The 26982-nt window shown below is 44.0% G+C and overlaps 1 protein-coding gene across 1 annotated transcript in view; it reads right to left on the bottom strand.

The window, feature by feature from the left end:
- Window positions 1–26982, bottom strand: part of LOC126273435 (protein prickle-like) — a 566943-nt gene that overhangs the window by 333441 nt on the left and 206520 nt on the right. Inside the window, exon 2 of the mRNA XM_049976988.1 lies at window positions 7571–7814. Within this exon, the coding sequence (XP_049832945.1) occupies window positions 7571–7814 (244 nt within the window). The remainder of the gene's footprint in view (window positions 1–7570; window positions 7815–26982) is intronic.

Genomic DNA, 26982 nt, shown 5'->3' with positions numbered 1-26982 from the left:
CTGGAAGGAGAGCAGGAAAAGTGGCAGGGATGTTCAAAGGATGGAATGTGCGAATAGATTTTCCAAGAGCGCTGAGTGTGATGGATATTTTCTGACGACAACTTGGCGCATGATACCAGGAGATGTTAAGATGGAAACCAACAAATCAAAGGAGTGTTTTACTGAAAAAGTTTTTCTACAGTCTCACGTTGGACTCTTCCCAGCCCAGACTGGAAATGATTTTGAAGCCACGTGTCGGAACCGTGGGACAGCGGGCTAATTGGGATGCTAACAAGTCGAAAGAACAAAGCAGCAGCATACAAAAGCGTCCGCCACACATAACATAACTCTGGAACACGTGGCAGCGAGGTACGGCAGCCGAATGGCTAACAGTACCACACGAGCGAGGCGGGACCTCATTACCCTCGGTGTAAGAGCCCCCGATAAGTGAGCTGCGGCCTTTTCAATCTGCATATTCATGCCACGCCCAATCCATAACTGTGACGGTTCACTAGTACGCGCCCGCCGCGTGGGCATCAACTAGCTAACCATTTTGAAATTTAAATTCGCCATCAAGATAACTCCAGATCGCGGCAATTAGCAGCCCTAAATTGCAGACTCAGAAGGCTTCCAGGCTGGAGCACCTGCCCACGGCGGACACGTGACCGCACCACAAAGTTGCGAGTAGTTCCGCTAAAAAAGGAAGGCGGTGCTAGATTGCCTGGCGTTCCATAAGGCGGAGCTGGGTGGCTTCTGGGAGCTGACGTCAAACCGTTCCAGTGACAGGTTGCGCACATAAAGCTGTATGGGCTGCGCTGCCACCGCGTGTAAGAAGACAGGTCATCAGGACTGCCTCCTCTGAAATGGCGCCGTACATTCTCCGTGATGGAGGCTCTACCGTGCATAAGGGAATGACGTACATTGAGCGCGCTTTTAATTAACAGTGAAAAGTCGCAAGTGGCTATGAAAGAAGTACGGGTTACTCTACAGGAAAATTCTCACAATAAAGTAATAACAGCAACCAGCTACTGTTAATAACGCTAGTCATTAAGAAAAATAGCGCAGCTACCGGTTCGAAGCTAACACTCTCATCATCAGACGACCATCCACGATTACAGCTTATGCTGTAAATGCAATACTGGAAAATATTCATTGTGGCGGAAGTTCTTTAGAATGGTGGCGCCCTACATAAAAATAACGATGTAAGAACATGACTGTAATTCAGCCTAGCAATTAATTAAAACAACTTTCTAAGAAAAGAGTCGAGCTACTGTTGTGTTACATGGAAAATCAAACGTCATTTTAACTCACTGTTAGCGATTCTGAAGAAGCAGACCTAACTTTCCTCTTATCTTAGAAAGTTGTTCATATTGTTTTAATTCACTGGCAGAACCAACTACACTGAAGTTTTCCTTGCCTTAGATCGTTTTTGCTGTAGGGCGCTACTAACCCACTGAACTTTGGTCACAGTCAGTACTGCATATGCACATAAAATATATACAGGGTCCGAGGAGGGATGGTCAGTGTTTAGGGGTATGACAGGAAGCACACTTGCCTTTAAATCGACCACGGTCCGGTAGTATACGTCGGACCCGCGTGTCGCCACTATCAGTGATTGCACACCGAGCGCCGCCACACGGCAGGTCTAGAGAGACTTCCTAGCACTCGCCCCAGTTGTACAGCCGACTTGGCTAGCGGTGGTTCACTATCTACAGACGCTCTCAATTGCTACAGTTTAGCATACCCTTCAGCTACGTCATTTGCTACGACCTATCCAGGCACCATATTCAGTTACTATAATATCTTCAAGAATGTATTCTGAACAGATAATATTGTGAATCATGTACAGTAAAGAGCGACGTTCGTCATTAATGGATTAAAATTAAGTATCAAACTAATTACGTCCGTTTTCTGAATTCTCATTCCGTGTCATGTTCCAGACCTTACGTCAGTATAGTTCTTCCCTCCTCACGCTAGGCTGCTTGAGCTAAAACGCGTGCGTTTTGGCCTCCACTCCTAACACGGTGTTGGCTCTTCTGCTAACACAAAAAAAGAGTCTACTAAACACGGCCTTTAAGATGCATACCTTAAGCTCTATCACTTCTTCCTCTCCGATACAGTGAAATATAGCTCTTCCACTGTAAGCTTTTTTTGCTTTCCACATACGGAGACGTTGTAGTATGGGCAAAAAAAAAAAAACATAGCTCTTACGGTATGCATGTCAGAGTCCATGTTTACAAAACCTTATGGAGTTACAGAATATTGGGTGAATTGTAGAGAAAAGCGGCTTTATAATTTTTGTGAACCAAAAAAAACATGATAATAAAAGAAGTGCCAGAAACCACTCAGTGCAGACAAATTAAGGAGATCCCTCTCTGTACTGATCACATAAAGAACACCAAATAAGGAGAAAACAATTTCCAACTAAGTACTAGAAAAGAATAAAAATGTGACAGCAACGAGATAGACCGGAAAAAATATTGTCAGCGTTTTGTATTGCAGACGTAAGTAGTCACCTCTTGCAATGTCATAAAGTTTACATGAAAGTGGGTTTCATGAAACGGCAGGGTCTCGGTTGACTATTATGTACTAAACAATAAGCAGCGCTAAAAAGAAAGGGTTACTTTTCATATTTTGAATTGTGTCGTCATGTTCAGCGTTGTACTTGTAAGTAGAAAAAAGTTATTAAAGTATATTACATCAGGTGTATGGTTTACTATCTACCTTTGGCAAACTGAGGGGAAAACAATTCTCTCTCCCTATGCGAGAATCACATGAACGGTGTGCAAGCACTATGGGAGGTAGGCCCTATGACATAAGGAAGGCGTGTACGGATAGCCGAAACGATGAAGGCGATCGCTCGTGCTAAGCGGGTAAACTGTGTTCGAGTCGCGGTTCGGCACAAATTTTCATGTGTCCACAGTAAACCATACAAATGATGTGATATCGTATTCGTAATTTGTGAATACATTTCATAATTTAATACGGCTGTAAATCATCACCAGTGTCTGTTCCTCGAGTCATGCATGTCTAAAGGACATTTTCGCCGAACTATACAGACACTGTCAAATACAGTAACTGCACTAACGATAAAATAAGAAAAACGTATTATCATAGCAAATAGCCCACTAAAGTTGAAGTACTTTTTGTTGGTGAGCATAGCTACAGACTGGGAGGATGCGAGTTCCTCACGGATTCTCTAACACGCTCTTCAAACGTACTACGGGATGACTGTACTGCATATTTGTATTTCGTGTGAGATTAATGGCACCTGTCAAGGTGTGAGTCCTGTAACAGAAAGTCCACGCTTCTGCGTGGCGTTGAGAAAGACAAATCGTATGTACTGTGTGTGCTGCGAGGCGTGGAAAGGAAGCCCATTACTATGAAAACCAAAACACCGCTACGTCTCCGTGTTTAAAGAGCCTGTTTGAATAACACACCTGCGAAGGACGTCCACACTGACAATTTACTGAACTTACCTCATGCAGAGGTTACATTTTAACCCGGGACAAGTTAGCTTTTACGTACTGTAACAACAAACTATTTCGTAGTCACCTTGTGACTTAAAAAAATATGTAATTTTTACTGGTCTGTGTTAAGAGTTTGTATTTCATCCCTAGTACTGAGATACAGCCATGAAGTGTATTTGTAACGAACACAGACAAGCATATGACTGGACTTTTCATTTTGGGAGTAGTAGGTGTGTTTATTACAAAATGGTTCAAATGGCTTTGAGCACTATGCGACTTAATTTCTGAGGTCATCAGTCGCCTAGAACTTAGAACTAATTAAACCTAACTAACCTAAGGACATCACACACATCCATGCCCGAGACAGGATTCGAACCTGCGGCCGGAGCGGTCCTCGGTTCCAGACTGTAGAGCCTAGAACCGCACGGCCACTCCGACCGGCTTGTTTATTACACACGGCAAGTTGATACTGTGTGTAGATTACAATATTCAGTCGCGTCTGATGGACCGTGGAGAAGTTTAAAAGTTGCACACGTACTTCCCTTCATCCTTTTACGATCCACAGATGCTCTTCCACGAGGCACAGGGGGTAGTACATCCGTGGAAAAGGGAGTGAAGGGAAATTTGGCTCCTCCAAAGCCTTAATGCTTGAACATATTCTCAGTTCGAATATAATAAACTTTGTGGGACTGAGAAGCGTATGTCCACGAATCAGCATGGCTTTAGAAAGCCTCGTTCGTGCGAAACTCAGCTTGTCCTTTTCTCATATGATATATTGAGAACTGTGGATGAAGGGCAACAGGCAGATTCTATATTCCTAGATTTCCGGAATCACTGTACACAATGAGGTGATCCGATCCGATGGCAGGGTGTGGCTACGGCGAATACCCGGCGAACGTCAGTACCAACAGTAATATTCGGAGACGGTGGTGCTATGGTGTGGTCGTGTTTTCTGTGGAGGGGGCTTGCACCCCTTGTTGTTTTGCTTGGCACTATCACAGCACAGGCCTTCATTGATATTCTAAGCACCTTATTGATCCCATTGTTGAAAAACAATCCGGGGATGGCGGTTGCATCTTTCAATACGATCGAGCACCTGTCCATAATGCACAGTCTGTAGTGGACTGGTTACACGACAATAACATCCCTATAGTGGACTGGCCTACACAGAGTCCTGACCTGAATCCTATGGAACACCTTTTGGATGTTTTGGAACGCCGACTTCGTGCCAGGTTTCACCGACCGACATCGATACCTCTCCTCAGTGAAGGACTACGTGAGGGAAGGGCTGCGGGTTCCCAAGAAACCTGCCAGTATCTGATTAGAAGCATGACTACAAGAGTGGAAGCTGTCATCAAGGCTAACGGAGGGCCAGCACTACGTTGAATGCCACCATTACCAATGGACGGCACCACGGAGTCATTTTCAGCCAGGTGTCCGGATACTTTTGGCCACGTACTGTACGTTGTGGTGGTCCGTTAGCGATCACCGGCATGCTTACACATAGCTTATCTTCCTTCAGATCCCAAGATGACACTTTTGTACACACTCGTGTCTGTGGTCACAGTAGGGACTTCTTGACCAGCTGTTCGTCCACGATCCTAAGCATTGAAATGACATCTTGCAGACATGTTGCCGTACCACAGGGAACAAAGTTCTTCAAACACCGTGCTGAAATGCAGGAGGATCTGCAACGAACGCATGGTGCAGGGAATAGCAATTGAATCTCAATGTAGACAAGTATAATGTGCTGCGAATACACAGAAAGAAAGATCCCTTGTCATTTAGCTACAATATAGCAGGTCAGCAACTGAAAGCAGTTAATCCCATAAATTATCTGGGAGTAGGCATTAGGAGTGATTTAAAATGGAATGACCATATAAAATTAATCGTCGGTAAAGCAGATGCCAGAGTGAGATTCATTGGAAGAATCCTAAGGAAATGCAATACGAAAGCAAAGAAACTAGGTTCGAGTACACTTGTTCGCCCACTGCTTGAATACTGTTCACCGGTGTGGGATTCGTACCAGATAGGGTTGATAGAAGAGATAGAGAAGATCCAACGGAGAACAGGGCGGTTCGTTACAGGATCATTTAGTAATCGCGAAAGCGTTAGGGAGATGATAGATAAACTCCAGTGGAAGACTCTGCCAGAGAGAGACGCTCACTAGCTCGGTATGGTCTTTTGTTGAAGTTTCGAGAACATACCTTCACCGAGAAATCAAACAGTATATTGCTCCCTCGTACGTATATCTCGCGAAGAGACCAAGAGGATAAAATCAGAGAGATTAGAGCCCACACAGATGCATACCGACAATCTTTCTTTCCACGAACAATACGAGACTGGAATAGAAGGAAGAACCGATAGAGGTACTTAAAGTAACCTCCGCCACATACCGTAAGGTGGCTTGCGGAGTATGGATGTAGATGTAGATGTTGCACGAACTGTCGAATGCATACAGAGCGTTATTGCACAGGCTCTACATTTCCTTTTTCTATCGTTGGTTGGGTGTTCCGAAGAAATTTTCTGGTTTCGAAGTAAATGCCAGTTGTTCCTTATCAGCTTTCAAGCAGTGTAGATATTGTGGTTTCGCTACTGTTTTCATTTTTTTCAAATCGTTGAACTATGCACTGATACACATTTCATCAGTTTGTACGATTAAGGGGGGTAGGATGTCAAACGGGCCGACTTGGAGCAGGAGAGGCACCACAGGACATTTTAATTCCCACTGTTTATACTTTTACAAATAAATTCATAAAACTTTGTCAGCATGACCAGGAAGGATTCTGAATTCACACGCATAGGAGTGGAAGTTCGAAATCATAACGAAATAATTTTCTTTACATGTGAAATTTCATCTTTTTTTCACTTACTAATGGCAGCATTTGTTGCTATAGGTACACTTTTCTTCATAAGTAAGAGAGATTTTAAGATGAATTTTGCACAGCATACAAACCATACTTAAAGGTGTATGAAACTCTAGAATTTCCCACATCTATTGAAAATTGTGGTAAAAATTGAGCTAATTTACTGTAAAATTTGTGTTTTTTCTAAACATGAAGTTTAAAATATAACAGCTCAATCGTTTTTCCATAAATTAAATAAATTCTAGAGTTTTATACACCTGTAAGTATGGTGTGTATGCTGTGCAAAATTTATCGAGGAATCTATCTAACTTATGAAGAAAAGTGTACCCATAGCAACAAAGGCAGCCGTAAGTAAGTGGAAAAAATGATGAAATTTCACATCATCATCATGATTTAAGACTAATTATGTTTTTCAGCGTTCAGTCTGGAGCACAGTCCATTATAAAATTCGTCCATGATCCCCTATTCAGTGCTAACATTGGTGCCTCTTCTGATGTTAAGCCTATAAAAATCATTCTTAACCGAATCCGGGTACCTTCTCCTTTGTCTACCCCGACTCCTCCTACCCTCTACCGCTGAACCCATGAGTCTCTTGGGTAACCTTGCTTTCCCAAGCGTGTAACATAACCCCACCATCTAAGCCTGTTCGCCCTGACTGCTACATCTATAGAGTTCATTCCCAGTTTTTATTTGATTTCCTGATTGTGGACACCCTCCTGCCATTGTTCCCATCTACTAGTACCTGCAATCATCCTAGCTACTTTCATATCCCTAACCTCAACCTTATTGATAAGGTAACCTGAATGCACCCAGCTTTCACTCCCATACAACAAAGTTGGTCGAAAGATTGAACTGCGCACAGATAACTCAGTCATGGTACTGAAATTGCACATGTAAAAAAAAAAATTGTTATGTTTTCGACCTTCCACTGAAATGAGTGTGATTCCTGAATCCTTCCTGATGATGCTGTGAAAGTATAGACACTGGAAATTAAAATGTTCTGTGATGCCTCTCCTGCTCCAAGTCGGCCCGTTTGACGTCTTACCCCCCTTAACAGGAAAAATTTTTGGAGAAGGATTATGAGTTAGTTACGTTTATTGCCGAGTGGTTGGCGGGACTGGGGAGGCCGTACAAGAGAGAATGGGGAAAGAAAGGAGACCAGCGGTTCAGTCTTCTGCCGCTTCTTTTTGCCTTTGTTGCTCCACCCGTGCTACAGTCGTGTAGGGTGGCGCGGCGTGTCGCAGAGTTGCCTACCTGGTCGGGGCGGAGTCCAGGCGGCACCCAGGTGTACTCCTCCAGCGCGCAGCCCGAGTCGTCGTCGGATTGCGACTGTCGGTGCGGGTCGCCGGCGGCGGCGGCTGGCGGCGGCCCGGGGGCGGCGGCCGCCTTGTGGGGCGGCAGCTGCAGCAGCTTGTCCGGCTCGGGGCTGACCGCGCCCGCCATGGCGCCGCCCACGCAGTGCTCCTGCCGCGCGCACCGGCAGTTGCGGCACACCTTCCTGCAACACGGCCCGCCGGCGCACCGTTACCCACTGCCAGGACACACCGTAGCGCAGCTGCCGGCCGCCCCAGGCGCGGCGAGAGCGTTGGCGAGGCGCTGCTCTAACGCCTGAAGGATGGAAATGAAGGAGCTAACTCTGAATATGGATAAAGGTAAGTTAATGCACATTAATAGGGAAAAGAATCCCGTAATGTTTGAATACTCCATTAGTAGTGTAGCGCTTGACACAGTCACGTCGATTAAATATTTGGGCGATATGAAGTGGGACAGGCGTGTAATGGCAGTTGTGGGGAAGACGGATACTCGTCTTCGGTTCATTGGTAGAATTTTGGGAAGATGTGGTTCATCTGTAAAGGAACATCTGATGGGATATCATACACTATTGGCCATTAAAATTGCTACACCACGAAGATGACGTGATACAGACGCGAAATTTAACCAACAGGAAGAAGATACTGTGATATGCAATGATTAGCTTTTCAGAGAATTCACACAAGGTTGGCGCCGGTGGCGACACCTACAACGTGCTGACACGAGGAAAGTTTCCAACCGATTTCTCATACACAAACAGCAGTTGACAGGCGTTGCCTGGTGAAACGTTGTTGTGATGCCTCGTGTAAGGAGGAGAAAAGCGTACCATCACGTTTCCGACTTTGATAAAGGTCGAATTGTAGCCTATCGCGATTGTGGTTCATCGTATCGCGTCACTGCTGCTCGCGTTCGTCGAGATCCAATGACTGTTAGCGGAATATGGAATCGGTGGGTTCAGGACGGTAATACGGAACGCCGTGCTGGATCCCAACGGCCTCGTATCACTAGCAGTCAAGATGACAGACATCTTATCCGCATGCCTGTAACGGATCGTGCAGCCACGTCTCGATCCTTGAGTCAACAGATGGGGACGTATGCAAGACAACAACCATCTCCAAGAACAGTTGGACGACGTTTGCAGCAGCATGGATTATCAGCTCGGAACCATGGAACCCTTGACACTGCCTCACAGACAGGAGCGCCAGCGATGGTGTTCTCTACGACGAACCTGGGTGCACGAATGGGAAAACGTCATTTTTTCGGATGAATCCGGGTTCTGTTTACAGCATCATGATGGCCCTAACCGTGTTTGGCGACATCGCGGTGAACGCACATTGGAAGCGTGTATGCGTCTTCCTCATACTGGCGTATCACCCGGGGTGATGGTATGGGGTGCCAGTGGTTACACGTCTCGGTCACCTCTTGTTCGCATTGACGGCACATTGAACAGTGGACGTTACATTTCAGATGTGTTACGACCCGAGGCTCTACCCTTCATTCGACCCGTGCGAAACCCTGCGTTTCAGCAGGATAATGCACGACCGCATGTTGCAGGTTTTGTACGGGCCTTTCTGGATACAGAAAATGTTCGACTGCTGCTCTGGCCAGCACATTCTCCAGGTCTCTCACCAACTGAAAACGTCTGGTCAATCGTGGTCGAGCTACTGGCTCGTCAGAATACGCCAGTCATTACTCTTGATGAACTGTGGTATCGTGTTGAAGCTGCATGGGCAGCTGTACCTGTACACGCCTTCCAAGCTCTGTTTGACTCAATGCCCAGGCGTATCAAGGCCGTTATTACGGCCGGAGGTAGTTGTTCTGGGTACTGATTTCTCAGGATCTATGCACCCAAATTGCGTGAAAATGTAATCACATGTCAGTTCTAGTATAATATATTTGTCGAATGAATACCCGTTTATCATCTGCATTTCTTCTTGGTGTAGCAATTCCGATGGCCAGTAGTGTCCGTGTTAAGTCACCAACAGAAATATCTGCAGTATACCCGTCACACCCCACATTATTAAGCGAATGCGAGCCTAACATCAACAACAACAAGAGAAACTGTACAAAACAGGGAGAACTACTTATGGTGGTCTATAGTGCACTTTTCTTCTTGTGATTCTAAAATTAGTCATTGGGTGACAAAAGTACCGACCAAAAAGCATCCCATGTTCCTACGTGCGCTACCCTCTACGTACAACACTCTACCCTGCGTTATAAGGATTAGACGGGAAGAACTTGTGGAAATATCCGACTTTGAGATGAAAGTCATATTGGGTGAAAGACCTGAATGTCAAACTTTTTCGGAAGTTGCTTGGAACTCGGGAAACCGGGAGAGTCGGTTGCGGGCTCTCGCTAAGTGAAGAAGACGAGTTGCGGCGCCCGCCGGTCACGGCCCGGAGCTCTTCATTTTCTGACCTTTAATTGCTTTCTGGAGATGAAAGTTGTGATCTAGAGCGAGCCGCAAAGTTATCCTCGAGGACGGAGAGTTAGCGCGGAATTGCAGTTATGTTCCCTTTTCTCAGGCGAAGATTTTTTCCGGCAGGTCATACAGCTTTGTTATGGTAAAGTGTAGGTCCGCGGTTATTGTACGGTGGCTGTTTTATGATACCTCATAACCCAAACAGATAGCTAGACGAGCTGTTGGTCAAAGGAATCGTAATTGACGGAATTGATTATTGTCAAATTGATACTGAAATATTTAATTTTGTATGTCTGTTTTAATCCAGTACTCATCCCAATATTTTTGTTCCGGTAAGAGTCCGAGGAAACTGCGAAGAAATTATTTGGAGGATGAGAAGAAGGCAATTTATTGTACAGATTTTACGATAAAGTGGTTGGAGTTCATCTGAGTGGAATCAAAATACTACAGGAGCATGAGATCGCCGACCCCTATAAAAAATATTTCGCAAACACAGGAGTGTAGAAAACTGATGTTGATCTTCCGGTAATGTTATTATTTCTCATACTGCAATGCCCACATTAAATTATATGGTATCATGGAAGTCGTGTGTGATGCTGTTTGGTAACACACTCAATTTTACATCTGTGACGTGCACCCAAATTAATGGAGCTGGCTTTTCTAGATTTTTTTTTTTTTTTTATTAGAGTCATGACATTTATACTCACAGGTGCAACGGCTGTGGCCGCGCTTAAAACATAACACATCCAAGAGACTAGTATTTCAATATTCTCCACTCCCAGGTCAAGAACTTAACCCCTAAATATACCCCTTCTTCCAATTATTGCCTTCTCTACCCATCCCAATAAATCCTCCAATCCATCCTTTTTCTTGCCCTATGCGAAGACCTGCGTAATTATTATCAGTTCCTTCTTCATCCATTCACCATCTTCCCTAACAGCTCCCAGATCCCAGTCTTCACTCACATTTTCCAGGAGCCCACATACCATCATATCACAACAATTTAGAATATACATCGCATCACCACATTTCTTTTTATAAACATCATAGTCTTTTTTAACTTGATGAAGTGTTTGTTATTTGAATATGCAATATTTTATAAAAAAATAACTGCCTGAAGAGCAGCCACACATTGGTTCTGTAGGGATGTCTACATAACACCTAAATTTAAAAAAAGAAAGACTACTGAGGTAAAATGTACCATCGCTGGTTTGTGAAAAATGTATTGTATATAAATATCCAGGCATCTGAAACTTGCCTGAGGCCAAAATTCGAACAATATTTCAGCAAGTGAAGTAAACCTGATAGTTTCAGGTGGAATGTAATTATTTAAACAATTTATCACTTACATTTTACAATGTATTTTTAGCTCGTTATTTAGAATTTGCAAGCAGTGTTTGTTAAATTTGGATTCTTGTTCTATACTCTTATGGAAATTTGGGTTCCGAGAGAAAAGACGTTGCTGAAAATTATTACTTTATGATAAGCTTTCGGAACAGTGGAACCGTAACACAGTGAAAGTATTGATACTTACAAATGCAGTAAACATATACAATTACCATGTCAAATGTGAAATCTGTTTATGAACTTGGACCCTCGATTTTCATGCGATTAGTAATTAAAAATAAACAGATGTAGCTTTTATTGAAGAATATGACTCAGTAATTCTTAATTAAGATTGTAGTATGGTAATAAATACAAATTAAAGATAAAGAGATGTTACTTTTTGGAAAATTACGATTAAATACACAGAGTACCTACAACGAAATGGTTTATTTTTTAGGCGGTTTAAAAGTAGCAAATCTCTCTCTGTTTCAGGTCTGAGTCGTCCGCTGGGTGCAGAAGGAGCTAAAGTAGCTGCCTAATGTTGGTCAACGTTTGGCGAATTTTCATTTTTTCGTTGTTGTCCGCCCGAATGAAAATGGCTTCAGGTCAGGAGGAGACACAAACTGTGCTTTGTTACGCAAATTTAACTATATTGTTAGGGTGCAAAGAAAATTTCGTTCCGTTAGCAAGAAAATAGCACACGACGCGAAGAGGACAGCACACGCAGTGCCTGGAGCATACGCAGTGTCTGGACACAGGTAGCATTCCAAAGCGGTATGCAGCGAGTCGGCGTGGCCTTGAAGGAAAGGTTGAGGACGTCCGCCAAACGTTCCAACCAAGTCCACGCAAGTCAATTCGTCAGGTGTCGCAGGAACTTTGGATGCCACGCGTAGTTATTCAAAAGGTCCTCAAAAAACGGCTGCTTCTGTAGTCATACAAGGTGAAGATCCTACACGCGATGACAAGCAACAGCGATAGGGATTGCGTGTGGAAGATTAACCGAATCGACCGGAATCCTCCTTTCTTGTCAAGTGTCAAGCGTAATGTGTTTTGGTTAGGCACCTTCCATTCCTCTAGATCTGTGAACAAGTATAATCTTCGTACCTGGAGCTCACAGAAACCATGCAGCATCATGGGAAAGGTGCGAGGTGGGCAACAAGATAATATGCTGGGGAGACTAGCACAAGAACGATGTACTTAGACACGTTGTAGATGGTTGTTTTCTCGTCCGACGAAGATCTAAAACCAAACCTTCGGTTTCAACAAGATGGTGTTCATCTTCACTGGTCGTTTGATATTCGGAAAACTCTGAATCGAACACCTCCAGCACGCTGGACTGGACGCGACAGACCCTCGAGTTGGCTTTCACGATCTCCTGAGATCACATCACTGGATTTTTTTTTCTTTGTGGGCAACGAGGAGGACAGGATTTTTGCCACTGCAATGCGGAACCTTGAAGCTCTGCGAGTCATCGATACTGCGGTGTCATCAACCATCGATGACATCACACCAGCAGCCACCACCTCTGAGATGCTGCACTTCTACGCAGCGCCACCGACGACGCCATTCCGGGTAGGCAAGAGCCACGCCTCCCGAGAATTGCGAGACGATTACGAAATACGGCCGCACGGGGAAAGCGCCGCAGTTTCGGCTTGAGTTCCGTTTAGGGTCGAAATTCTCCTTCCTGCTCCAGTGGACGGAGTAGCTGCGTCATCGCTATGCCAAGCGTATGTCAGTCCAGTGTATTTAGAGGGTTCAGTGATGTCAAACCGATAAGTGATACAGTAACGGCGCTTAGGAAATTCTGAATTTAATCAAGATTCGCTTTCACGCGTACTTAACTCACGCACAGCAGTGGAGAGCTACAAAGACTGATTGATTTTTTCAATGCTAAATCAAGAGTTCTGCTACCAGTCTGCGTCTGTAGCTTCTTAGACTATCTCTTCGTCCATCTGCTTATACAAAAGAAGAATACAGCAGGTGCCATCCCTCCAGATATGTTGTAACGGGCCTTGATGGAAATTGAATGCAGGCGTCTATTCTTCGCGTCACCGCAAGAGTTCAGTTGGAGTGTTTTGATTTGATGTATTTTTTTTTTCTTTTTGAAATCGTAGGTTGACGTACAGCTTATTTTTGAGAAGAAAATAAATTTATTTTATTTTATTTTATGTTGGTAGCAAATTGACAGTAAGGAATTCCGGTGTAGACGCCTTGTATGTTAACTGTTTAATTTTGAAAAATGAAGAAATCACAGAACAGTTGCTTAATCCATAACGTATCATTATGTACGCAACCGGTTTCAGAGCACTTAAAGATCAGTCATTTATACACATAAAAAAAATTATGCATCACCTCGGTTCCGAGAGTTCCGGAAGCTGTAAAGAAAATTGGAAGAGAGATCAACATAATTTTCGCCCTTTTTGTTGCACATGAAAACCACACATTGCATGTCGTACCACCGTACAGCGAGACCTTCAGAGGTGGTGGCCCCGATTGCTGTACACACCGGTACCTCTAATACCCAGTAGCACGTCCTCTGGCATTGATGCATGCCTGTATTCGTCGTGGCATACTATCCACAAGTTCATTAAGGCACTGTTGGTCCAAATTGTCCCACTCCTCAACGGTAATTCGGCGTAGATCCCTCAGAGTGGTTGGTGAGTCACATCGTCCATAAAGAGCCCTTTTCAATCTATCGCAGCCATGTTCGATAGGGTTCGTGTCTGGAGAATATGCTGGCCACCCTATTCGAGCTATGTCGTTACCCAGAAGTAAGTCATTCATAAGATGTGCATCATGGAGGCGACGAATGTCTCGCCATTGTGCTGCCGATATGTTTGCACTGTCTCTCGTAGGATGGCACTCACATATCGTACAGCCGTTACGGCGCCTTACATGACCACCAGAGGAGTACGTTGGTCCCACATAATGCTAACCCCAAAACAGCTGGGAACCTCCACCTTGCTGCATTCACTAGACAGTGTGTCTCAGGCGTTCAGTCTGACCGGGTTGCCTCCAAACACGTCTCTGACGACTGCCTTATTGAAGGCGAAGAGAACGTGATGCCAATCCTGAGCGGTCCATTCGGCATGTTGTTGGGCCCATCTGTACGCCATTGCATGGTGTCGTGGTTGCAAAGATGGATCTCAGATGGATGTCGGGATTGAAGTTGCGCATCTTGCAGCCTATTGGGTACAGTTTGAGTCGTAACACGACGTCCTGTGGCTGCACGAAAAGTATTATTCTACATGGTGGTGTTGCTGTCAGGGTTCCTCTGACCCATAACCCGTAGGTAGCGGTCACCCACGGCAATAGTAGCCCTTGGGCGGCCTGAGAGAGGCATGTCATCTACAGTTCTTGTCTCTTCGTATCTCCTCCATGTCCGAACAACATCGCTTTGGTTCATTCCGAGACACCTGGACACTTCCCTTGTAGAGAGCCCTTCCCGACACAAAGTAACAATATGAAAGCTATCGAACTGCGGTATTGACCGTCTAGGCATGGTTGAACTACAGACAACACGAGCCATGTACCTTCTTCCTGGTGGAATGACTGTAACTGATCGGCTGTCTGAACGCCCTCCGTCTAATAGGCGCTGCATGGTTGTTTACATCTCTGGGCGGGTTTACTGACATCCTGAACAGTCAAAGGGACTACGCCTGTGGTACAATATCCACAGTCAACGTGTATCTTCAGGAGTTCTGGCAACCGGGCTGATGCAAAACTTTGTTTGATGTGTGCAGTATAAAAAATAAAATAACTTAATCGTATGAGTTCATCCTCACTCTCGTGGAGCCAAAGGTTCGGGTCGAAAGGGTAAAAAGGACATAAATTGTGTAACAACCGTTCCCTAGTGCTGCACGACCGGGGGATCAGTTGTTAGGGAAATTTACCTTGGACGCGGAACCTACGGTTCCACGACAATATTGGAAAGAGGATGACCTCAGATGATTGAGTGATTATTTCTTACATCAGATGATATTTCGAAATCAGTCGTGTACACAATAAAAGATTGAGAATTAAGAAGCTGTCCTGCGGCTTCTTCATCTTTCAAAATGGACATGTGCAGTTGCGGAAACCCCATAAAAAGAAATCTAACTTTTTGATTAGGTATTTAATATTAAATTCAATTTAGTGTAAAAATAAGTGGGTATGTCTAGGGAAAATCGGAAAAGGGACTTTGCAAATAAAAGACTAGAAGGCCACGCACTCAACTAAGGACAGCTTTGCTAACAAATCTTAAAATTTTCTATACTTAGCAGCGCTCGGAAATCTTCAGTCTGTTTTTTTCTACTGTTTTTGAGAAGAACGTCGTACTGTTTGAGCAAAATAGCGTCCAGTGACTGAGCTTGAAGATCTATAAGTATGAACAAACTCTTAGATGATCAATCCGTTATGGTCTCCTCGTCAGAAACGATCGGAAATGTGGGCCACAACAGCACTGGAAGTACGTTTTTGCCAAAAGATGAATATGTCATGGGTTTATCTACCATCACCTATTTGAAAGCGAAACTCTGCTCTGTTGTAATGGAAGGCAGCTGCAGAGGGGGCCTTTCTGTTGCCGCTGCTTTCACGGTCGCCTTTCATTGAGTTATCACCCCACACGTCGATCGTCTTGTTCCAGCAGACAAAAGGACGCAACGCGGTCGCCGTTAAAGGAGAATAATACGGACCGAGAGACGCGCCGCGAGACGGGAGATAAACCAGCAAAGTAGTTAAACAGAACACACTCTGCTTGAGATGGCTGTTAGCGTTAATGTAGCGGCTTCAACCTGACGGCTGCAGTTGCTTGCTCCGGCGGCTCTGAACGTTTTGTTAGATTAATCGCCTTCGGTAATGGAGGCAGAAGCAGATACGGAGGCGACTCTCCGGAAAGGAAACCAAATTACTCAACCGTATCTTGAAGGGGCGTGTCACGTGCAACAGACAGACCACACACTAAGGACACGCCCACCTACACCTCCCAGGTGTCAAGTATGACGTCAGACTGGTTACTCGTCTGAACACAAAGAAGTATTTCATATCTTGAATATCGAGACTAGTGATGAAGTACAACGAGGAGTAAAAGGCGGGCCGCCTTATTCAGCACATACGAGATAGATGGTTGTCATCATAAGATGCTCGTCAAGTGATTGTTCTCGTGCCATCTAAAGACTTCATCTTAATGGAAAAACAACTGCTCGCCACATTTATCAGGACAAAGATGTAAAATATCTTACGGAGTCAAATGTGCAGACATATAAGCCATATGTTGGTACCAGAAAAAAGAAGTACGTACATATTTTACAAGGTATGTAAAGTAAAGACATCGAGTTACTTGAAGGTTTGATTTGAATTACACAACCATAGTTGTTTAGTATGTGGTATGATGATGACTCTCTTAAACCCATTAACCAGTTGACCTAGACAGTAATGGGCGAACTTACATTTAAACGTAGAACCCGAACCATGGTTCAACCTGCAGTTTTTCCGAAAAAATCATTGCCAACTATGAAACTCTAGCTAAATGCCAGAAAAATATTCTATGAACGACCGGTGATGTAACCCCAATCTCCGGATTAATAGGCGGAGGCGCAGATACGGTAACCAGAGTTGCTGAAACATACGCAAGATTTTTTCAAGAGTAACAACAACATCGTCAAATGACAATTTCGAACGACGACTACTTTCCTGGTAAAATCCAAGACTACTTCAACGAGAAAGTCTCCGCCCATTAGAGTTTTCAGGCTAATGGATGGCTACAGTGGGCGCACTGGGACAGAGGCTTTACGGTTGCTGATGGTTGACGATGACTCTGCAGAAGTACGAGGTGTGGCTGGGTGAACGTAAAGCAGTTTCCAACTGTACAACACAACCGTCTTTCCAGTGAAAACGGTAGCTCAGCTTAACAGCGGGCTACGCTTGAAACAGGAGTACACGCTTCAGGCTTCAGAGATACATAGGTGTGACGTCACTCAGCAGGTTGCATTCACATTTTTGGCGGATGAAGAAGATGTGGTATTCTCTTTGGACAGAAATAACAATGACATGTATCCCCTTTCAGAACAGATTAAGTAACTGTGAGATGGGTACCAGTGAAACGTATGCTTCGCTGTGCAACGACTAACAGTTAATCACGGGCCATTTATAAAATAGTGGGTGCGTTACCATTCTTTGGATGTGGAAGAAAGAAGTGTTTATCAGTTTGCAAAAATGTGGTGTAGAGGAAATATTTGATGGAGTGGTGGCGCTACTAACCAAGCAGTTTGGATACTTTGAGCTGGACGGCGATACAGAAGAATAAATAATGAGTCGCTTGCAGAGAATAGCCAACACAAATAAAAATAGTTGCCTGACGAGTGACGCGTAGGCGAGAATTGAGCTGACGAAGAGGATGTGGCAGGGTACTATGAAATTCTGTCTGATGTGCATGACTGAGGAAAGTAAAGTGTGACAAAGTACCACAGGTGTCAGAGGACTGGATTGGTAAGCTACGATCATGTGAAAAGCAAGAATGATGAACACGTAAGAAGGGAGATACTAAAGATACTATCACATAGACCGAAAATCGCTGGTAAGGTCATCGACACAACTTTATCATGTAAAGTGAATTGCTAAAAATAACGGGAAGGATTGTCCCGTTTTAAGTCGTGTCGTGTGCGACTTTCGAAAGTTGTGCTCGTATGACGCGAGTGTACATACGATATGTGAGCGGTCTGTCACACCCGGTTTCCCGGGTTCGATTCCCGGCGGGGTCAGGGATTTTCTCTGTCTCGTGATGGCTGCGTGTTGTGTGTTGTCCTTAGGTTAGTTAGGTTTAAGCAGTTCAAAGTTCTAGGGGACTGATGACCATAGATGTTAAGTCCCATAGTGCTCAGAGCCATTTGAACCATTTTTTTGGTCTGTCACACGCAGGTGTGTAGTGAATATGGAAGCGAGTCACGAATTAACTGACTTAACGTGGTATGATACTCAACACGCCATTCTGTAAGGTGGATCCTCAGTATAGCAGAAACGATGTTTTCATATGCGTAAACCGCCGTATGGAATAACCAGCGGTTGTTTAACGGACTAGACACGTCACATACGCAGAGCCGTATTGGACGATCGACGGCATGGTGTGAGGTACAGGGATTGTAGCCTCCGATTTGCAAATGGAGCATCAGCAAGCTGATACTATCAGCATGTACGGTGAAGAAAGTAAAGCGTATGCTTCAGCAGCCGACGACTGACGTGTACTGCAGTGCCTTCCCATGGCTTTTGGCTACTCATTGAATATCAGCATAAATGAAAATACGTAACACGTTTTTAAGTTGGACTAAAAAGCATAAAATATTTTCTCACAACCCCACACAGATTCCCCAACCTGTACAGATGATTTTGAAAATTTGTGCATGTGAAATTTTTAATAGCTATGAAAATACGTGTGTAAAATGTATAACGAAAAAGGAGGCCACATGCAATTGATAACTGATGTATGGATAATTCACCTCCTATTGCGTACTGCATGCATCCAAAGTTTTTGTTTATAGATCTTACACATATTTTCATGGCTATTAAAAATTCACCATCACAGGTTTTCAGGACCTTTGTATGCGCTTAAGAATCCGTAAGGAGCTAGGAGGAATAATTTTATTCTTTTTGATCCAATTTAAAAAATAAAGACGTGTTATATCAAAAACTTAATGTTGTTTAAAAAACTATTTTCTGCTTTTAAACACTGGTTTACTGTTGCAAACTATTGTGAGCGGAATCTGACAAGGATCAAGAATGACTCAAAGAACCAGCAGAGACTAGCCGACTGGCCACAGCCATCGGCAGCAGTCAGTTGAGTGTGAAGAGGAGGACAACAAGATGAGGAAAACCCGCAATAGGGACGACACGGCAGACTAGCGAAGTTCTAGCTAGTAACCCAACAGAGGAAACTTAAGGCCTACCGAAATCTGACAAGCAGAGGCGATTCTAGCACTTGAAGAGTAGCTGCGCATCTAGCAGCCGTCCCTGAGTTCCGGACATATTGCCTGATACGCCTTCTGATACTACCCGCACAACACACTGGTCCTGCATGGTAGCCTATATGCCACCATTAGCAACTCTTTTTCACGCTGCCCCTATCCCTAAGGGAGCTAGATGGATCAGACAGATAAGAAAGTGAGTTAATATTCCATTGTCGTCCAGTTATCAGCTATGTTTAAATTTTCAAATCTCTAACTTATTGTGAAGTTAGTTTAAATGTATTTCAAAATGTACACCAAATAAAGAAACAGACGAGAAAGTGACTAGTTAAAAAAATGCAGTGGTGTCAACATCTGGAGTATGTCATGTATTTTATGTCTGTGTAATAAGGTCTAGTCAGCTGCAGGGGGGGGTGGGGTGGGAGGGCAGTGTTCACTTCAGATGTTACGTAGAGAGGCAGATTGATAGCTGCATGAAGAGAGACGGAAAAGAGAACACTGGGGGTGACAAAAGGAGGAAAATGGACAGAACCATTGCAGGGCAAGAGTTGACAGAGAGAGGCAGGTACCTTCACTTGCATCAAAATTTGTCTGATGGAAGGCGTGAGTACAGTAGCCACATAAGATGAAATTTGGACATTCAGTATTTCAGCATAGTCTGTACAACAGGCTAGCAATCAGTCTGCGTTGTAGACAAATTAGAATTTTTCAGTAGCCTATTAATAAACTGAAGTCTAGCATCCCCTTTAAGAAAGTGATACTGTAGAGCCGTTCAGGCCACCTTCTCTAATATCGTTACATCCATTTGTACATCGCAGATCATGGTTCGGTTCTAGAGTTGAGGCAGATTGTTACTGTCTACACTCCCTCCACATCGCCTTCCCACCTCTCAAATATAACATGCCGTAACTCCCATTTTTATCATGCGACAGATGGGTATGATTTTAATAATAACAACAGTAAAAAATAGAATATTGTTTAATACAGTAAAAATAATTAGTGTTTTTTCCATTGATGCTTACCACTTCGCTATTCTGTAACGTTCAAGAAATAACAATTCAAATAACTACAGCGTCTGAAAGGCATGGATCCGAAAATTTGAAAACATGTGTACGATGCTACTGATTTAAGAACTATGATTGCAACAAACTCTCACAATTCTGATAACGTCATAATATACACAGTATAACATTGAAGTTTTCACTCATCATTACTATTATGAACACAGGTCTGCAGACAATGGTTATGTGAACACGTACGGGAAGGGAAGACTGTTTCTTTGGCCTAAGTCCAGAAAATTAGTTTTTCTGTTATTTTTAGGAATTTGTACATCTAGCGGTAAAAACGGAAACCTTATCGGATTACTTTGTGGTTTGTCTGTCGATCGGTTCGACTGTTAAAAACCATATCAAGATGGAATTTATGTCACACACCAGGGACGTTGTAAGAGCTTTAACTTCTAACTCAATATGGTCAAAAGATACGGCGACTTGTGTCAAAATATGTGACACTCGCAAACTTACTCATCGAAACCTGACAAGAAGTAAGGTTCTACAACAAAACTAAATGCAAAAAAAAAAAAAACAGGAAATTTTTAATTAGTAAGTGCATCACAAAAAAATTTCTTTTGTCACTTGTTACCCGGCTTCAAACTTAAACCATTCTCAAGAGTTTGGATATTCCAGGACACATATTTTTCCAGTACAAATGTCGATCCAAAGGATGGGAGTCCTGTTCACATCTGGTCAATTTATTTTTCTTCTCGGAATGTCTCTCTCTGTTTTGCCTCACTCAGCTCCCTGTGGTTTGACGGTTCTGTCAGTGGACTCACGAATCATGGCGGAATTGCTTTTGACAGCAATGGACGCTTTTTCCTGGCTCGAACATTCTCTGCGGCTGTTCAACCAGCAACCGCATTCATGCAGCAGATCCTCACGTAAATAACTGAAAATTATCCTGCGTTAAACAAAGTTTGTAATCTCCAGAACTGATTGACTTTTCCGAGACTCTTAGTTTTCATTCTTATTTGTTCAATGAGAAATTTGGAAAATGATACACCCAAAAATATCACCGCTTTTAATAAAATAATTTGTGGTGGTGATAGAGTGGGGATGATGACTCTCATGAATGCACACTCCCGTTCCCCCTTAGATCTGCACCGTTTGCATCACGCGACTGGCTGCTGTCGTGCCGCTACATCTTTATGTTCGAGAGGGACACAGCTTTAAAATTCTCTGCCTTTTACACTACTGGCCATTAAAATTGCTACACCACGAAGATGACGTGCTACAGACGCGAAATTTAACCGACAGGAAGAAGATGCTGTGATATGCAAATGATTAGCTTTTCAGAGCATTCACACAAGGTTGGCGCCGGTGGCGACACCTACAACGTGCTGACATGAGGAAAGTTTCCAGCCGATTTCTCATACATAAACAGCAGTTCACCGGCGTCGCCTGGTGAAACGTTGTTGTGATGCCTCGCGTAAGGAGGTGAAATGCGTACCATCATGTTTCCGACTTTGATAAAGGTAGGATTGCAGCCTATCGCGATTGCGGTTTATCGTATCGCGACATTGCTGCTCGCGTTACTCCAGATCCAATGACTGTTAGCAGAATATTGAATCGGTGGGTTCAGGGGGGTAATACGGAACGCCGTGCTGGATCCCAACGGCCCAGTATCACTAGCAGTCAAGATGAAAGGCATCTCATCCGCATGGCTGTAACGGATCGTGCAACCACGTCTCGATCCCTGAGTCAACAGATGGGGTCGTTTGCAAGACAACAACCATCTGCACGAACACTTTGACGACGTTTGCAGCACCATGGACTATCAGCTCGGAGACAATGGCTGTGGTTACCCTTGACGCTGAATCACAGACGGGAGCGCCTACGAGGGTGTACTCGACGACGAATGGCAAAACGTCATGTACTCGCATGAATCCAGCTTCTGTTTACAGCATCATGATAGTCGCACCCGTGTTTGGCGATATCGCGGTGAACGCACATTGGAAGCGTGCATGCGTCATCGCCATACTGGCGTACCACCGGGGGTGATGTTATGGGGTGACATTGGTTACACGTCTCAGTCACCTCTTGTTCGCACTGACGGCACTTTGAACAGTGGACGTTACATTTCGGATGTGTTACGACCCGTGGCTGTACCCTTCATTCGATCGCTGTGAAACCCTACATTTCAGCACGATAATGCATGACCGCATGTTGCAGGTCCTGTACGGGCCTTTCTGGATACAGAAAATGTTTTCCTGCTGTCCTGGCCAACACATCCTCCAGATATCGCAGCAATTGAAAACGTCTGGTCAATGTTGGCCGAGCAACTAGCTCGTCATAATACGCCACTCTTGATGAACTGTGGTATCGTGTTGAAACTGCATGGGCATCTGTACCTGTATACGCCATCCAAGCTCTGTTTGACTCAATGCCCAGGCGTATCAAGGCCGTTATTACGGCCAGAGTTAGTTGTTCTGGGTACTGATTTCTCAGGATCTATGCACCCAAATTGCGTGAAAATGGAATCAGATGTCAGTTCTAGTATTATATATTTGTCCAATGAATACCCGTTTATCATATGCATTTCTTCTTGGTGTAGCATTTTTAATGGCTACCAGTGTAAGAGCTAGTTGTCAGCTTTCTGCACCAGACCGATAGTCTGGCTACACTCGGCTGTATACCACTGTGAACGGGTTGGTTAATGGGGACGCATTTCGTCAGTGAGGGGACGTGAGCCGACTAGCTACTCAGTCTGCTCATGGCGAGAGTCAGCAGCGCTGCGGATGGCGCCGCCAAGCGGCGACAGCCGGCATTTCCGTGACAAACGAACAGCGGCCGCTGCTGTCGTGCCACGCCTCTGTGCCGCGACACAGCTGCTCTGCTCGCGAGGAGGCGCTGTTTCTCAATTAGGCGGCGTACCCGTCCCAGATCCATCATCGTTAAGGCAGCCACGCAGCGGCCGTAATGACGCGACACACAGACTAAGCGGCCCGCCGTGACGCATTGTGTCGCTCAGTTTCGCAGCAGCCTGCGGCCGAGAAGCAACGGCATTATGGGTGCCAACCCAGCTCTCACTGCCGCTTTCTGTGCTGTCCCTTTGTTCTGAAGGAAGCAATATGATAAGCTACGTCTCGTCGACAAAGATGTCTTTAGAAATGGAGCACAAACCCCATTTCATTTGGACTTTTTACATATAATACTCTTCATTTTCGAAGCGCCTCCATTACCATTATAAGTAAATGTAGCTCCAGCCTGGATTCAGGAGCATGGAACTGCGACTTGTCGATGGTATGTAATAATAATGTACCAACAGCCGCTATTTTGATATTGGTTTATTAGGCCACCAGTTTCGACGTTGCAATCACGTCATCTTCAGGCCTATACAATGAAGTTACGAGATAGCAGATAAACGCGTAATAGGATATCACACATAGTATTACATAAACAAAACAAATGGCAAATATTAATGAATAAAAGTAAAAGAAACCAGTAGTGAAGTAAAATATTCAGGGTATGATTAAACATACTATGAACATACAACACGATATGCCTCCTTAAAACAAACACATCAGTCATCTAACAGAAATAACAAAAAAACAATAGTGACAACTTGATGCAAATATCAGTCTTATACATTCATTGTCCTCAAATACGTGATAGTAGAAGCGACAAGGACCTATTTTTTATGAGTACAGTGAACATCAAGAATAGCGCCAGATATCTAACGTACAATTCTAAGAAACGATAAACGAGGTAGAATAACATGACCAATTACACTAAAAAGCCAAAAAAAAAAAAATAGAACACCTGCCGAATATTGTGTAGGGCCCCCGCGATCACGCATTACTGCCGCAAAAAGACGTAGTATGGCCTCAACACCATGAATCCTGTAGGTCTCTCCAAAAATCCGTAAGACTACTAGGGGGTGGAGATCTATTCTCAATAGGACGTTGCAAGGCATCTCAGACATGCTGAACAATGTTCATGTCTGGGGAGTTTGGTGGCCAACTGAGGTGTTTAACCTCAGAAGAGTGTTCCTAGAGCCACTCTGCAACAATTATGGACGTGTGGGGTGCCGCATTGTCATGCTGGAATTGTCCAAGACCGGAGGAATGCATAGTGGACACGAATGGATGCAGGTGGTCAGACAGGATGCTTACTTACGTACGTGTCCCCGTCAGAGTAGTATCGGGGGAACCACATACCTCAACTGCACACGCCCCACACCAGCCTCCACCAGCTTGAACAGTTCCCTGCTGACATGGAGGTCCATGGATTCATGAGGTTGTCTCCATACCCACACACGTCCATCCGCTTGATACAATTTGAAACGAGACTCGTCCGATCAGGCAACATGTTTCCAGTCATTGACAGTCCAATGTCCGTGTTGATATGTCCAGGCGAGGCGTGTAGCTTTCTGTCGTGTAGTCATGAAGGGTACACGAGTGGACCTTCGGTTCCGAAAGCCCATGTCGACGACGTTTCATTGAATGGTTCACACGCTGACACTTCTTGATGTCGCAGCATTGAATTCTACAGCAATTTTCGGTAGGTTTGCACTTCTGTCACGATGAATGATTCTCTTCAATCGTCGTTGGTCCCGTTCTTGCAGGATCTTTTCCGGCCGCAGCGATGTTGAAGATTTGATGTTTTACCAGATTACTCACATTCACGGTACACTCGAGAAATGGTCGTACGGGAAAATCCCCACTTCATCGCTACCTCGCACATACTGTGTCCCATCGCTTGTGCGCCGACTATATCACCACGTTCAGACTCACTTAAATCTTGATAATCTGTCATTGTAGCAGCAGTAACCAATCTAACAACTGCCCCAGACATTTGTCGTCTTACATAGACGTTGCCGACTGCAGCACTGTATTCTACCTGTTTGCATTTCTTTGTATTTGAATATGCATGCCTATACCAGTTTCTTTGCCGCTTCAGTGTAAAAACCATATTGAAAAAATAACCATACGGTTAACAACCGATAAAGGTCGTATAGCAAAGCTGTCTTACTATATAATACGAATAATACACTCAAATATGCATTAATACAATAAACCATCGGAATAGAAGCAAAGTAAGGAAGTGTAAAAACGTGAACAAGCTACAAGTAAAAGAGAAGCATGTCATATATTGTTGTTGTTGTTGTTGTCTTCAGTCCTGAGACTGGTTTGATGCAGCTCTCCATGCTACTCTATCCTGTGCAAGCTGCTTCATCTCCCAGTACCTACTGCAACCTACATCCTTCTGAATTTGCTTAGTGTACTCATCTCTCGGTCTCCCTCTACGATTTTTACCCTCCACGCTGCCCTCCAATGCTAAATTTGTGATCCCTTGATGCCTCAAAACATGTCCTACCAAACGATCCCTTCTTCTAGTCAAGTTGTGCCACAAACTTCTCTTCTCCCCTATCCTATTCAATACCTCCTCATTAGTTACGTGATCTATCCACCTTATCTTCAGTATTCTTCTGTAGCACCACATTTCGAAAGCTTCTATTCTCTTCTTGTCCAAACTAGTTATCGTCCATGTTTCACTTCCATACATGGCTACACTCCAAACAAATACTTTCAGAAACGACTTCCTGATACATAAATCTATATTCGATGTTAACAAATTTCTCTTCTTCAGAAACGCTTTCCTTGCCATTGCCAGTCTACATTTTATATCCTCTCTACTTCGACCATCATCAGTTATTTTACTTCCTAAATAGCAAAACTCCTTTACTACTTGAAGTGTCTCATTTCCTAATCTAATTCCATCAGCATCACCCGATTTAATTTGACTACATTCCATTATCCTCGTTTTGCTTTTGTTAATGTTCATCTTATATCCTTCTTTCAAGACACTGTCCATTCCGTTCAACTGCTCTTCCAAGTCCTTTGCCGTCTCTGACAGAATTACAATGTCATCGGCGAACCTCAAAGTTTTTACTTCGTCTCCATGAATTTTAATACCTACTCCAAATTTTTCTTTTGTTTCCTTTACTGCTTGCTCAATATACAGATTGAATAACATTGGGGAGAGGCTACAACCCTGTCTCACTCCTTTCCCAACCACTGCTTCCCTTTCATGCCCCTCGACTCTTATTACTGCCATCTGGTTTCTGTACAAATTATAAATAGCCTTTCGCTCCCTGTATTTTACCCCTGCCACCTTTAGAATTTGAAAAAGAGTATTCCAGTCAACATTGTCAAAAGCTTTCTCTAAGTCTACAAATGCTAGAAACGTAGGTTTGCCTTTTCTTAATCTTTCTTCTAAGATAAGTCGTAAGGTCAGTATTGCCTCACGTGTTCCAACATTTCGACGGAATCCAAACTGATCCTCCCCGAGGTCTGCATCTACTAGTTTTTCCATTCGTCTGTAAAGAATTCGCGTTAGTATTTTGCAGCCGTGGCTTATTAAACTGATAGTTCGGTAATTTTCACATCTGTCAGCACCTGCTTTCTTTGGGATTGGAATTATTACATTCTTCTTGAAGTCTGAGGGCATTTCGCCTGTCTCATACATCTTGCTCACCAGCTGGTAGAGTTTTGTCATGACTGGCTCTCCCAAGGCCGTCAGTAGTTCTAATGGAATGTTGTCTACTCCGGGGGCCTTGTTTCGACTCAGGTCTTTCAGTGCTCTGTCAAACTCTTCACGCAGTATCGTATCTCC

This window comes from Schistocerca gregaria, chromosome 5 (assembly GCF_023897955.1).
Source record: "Schistocerca gregaria isolate iqSchGreg1 chromosome 5, iqSchGreg1.2, whole genome shotgun sequence".
Classification (NCBI taxonomy): Eukaryota; Metazoa; Arthropoda; class Insecta; order Orthoptera; family Acrididae; genus Schistocerca; species Schistocerca gregaria.
This window is presented reverse-complemented; position numbering and strand designations above follow the sequence as displayed.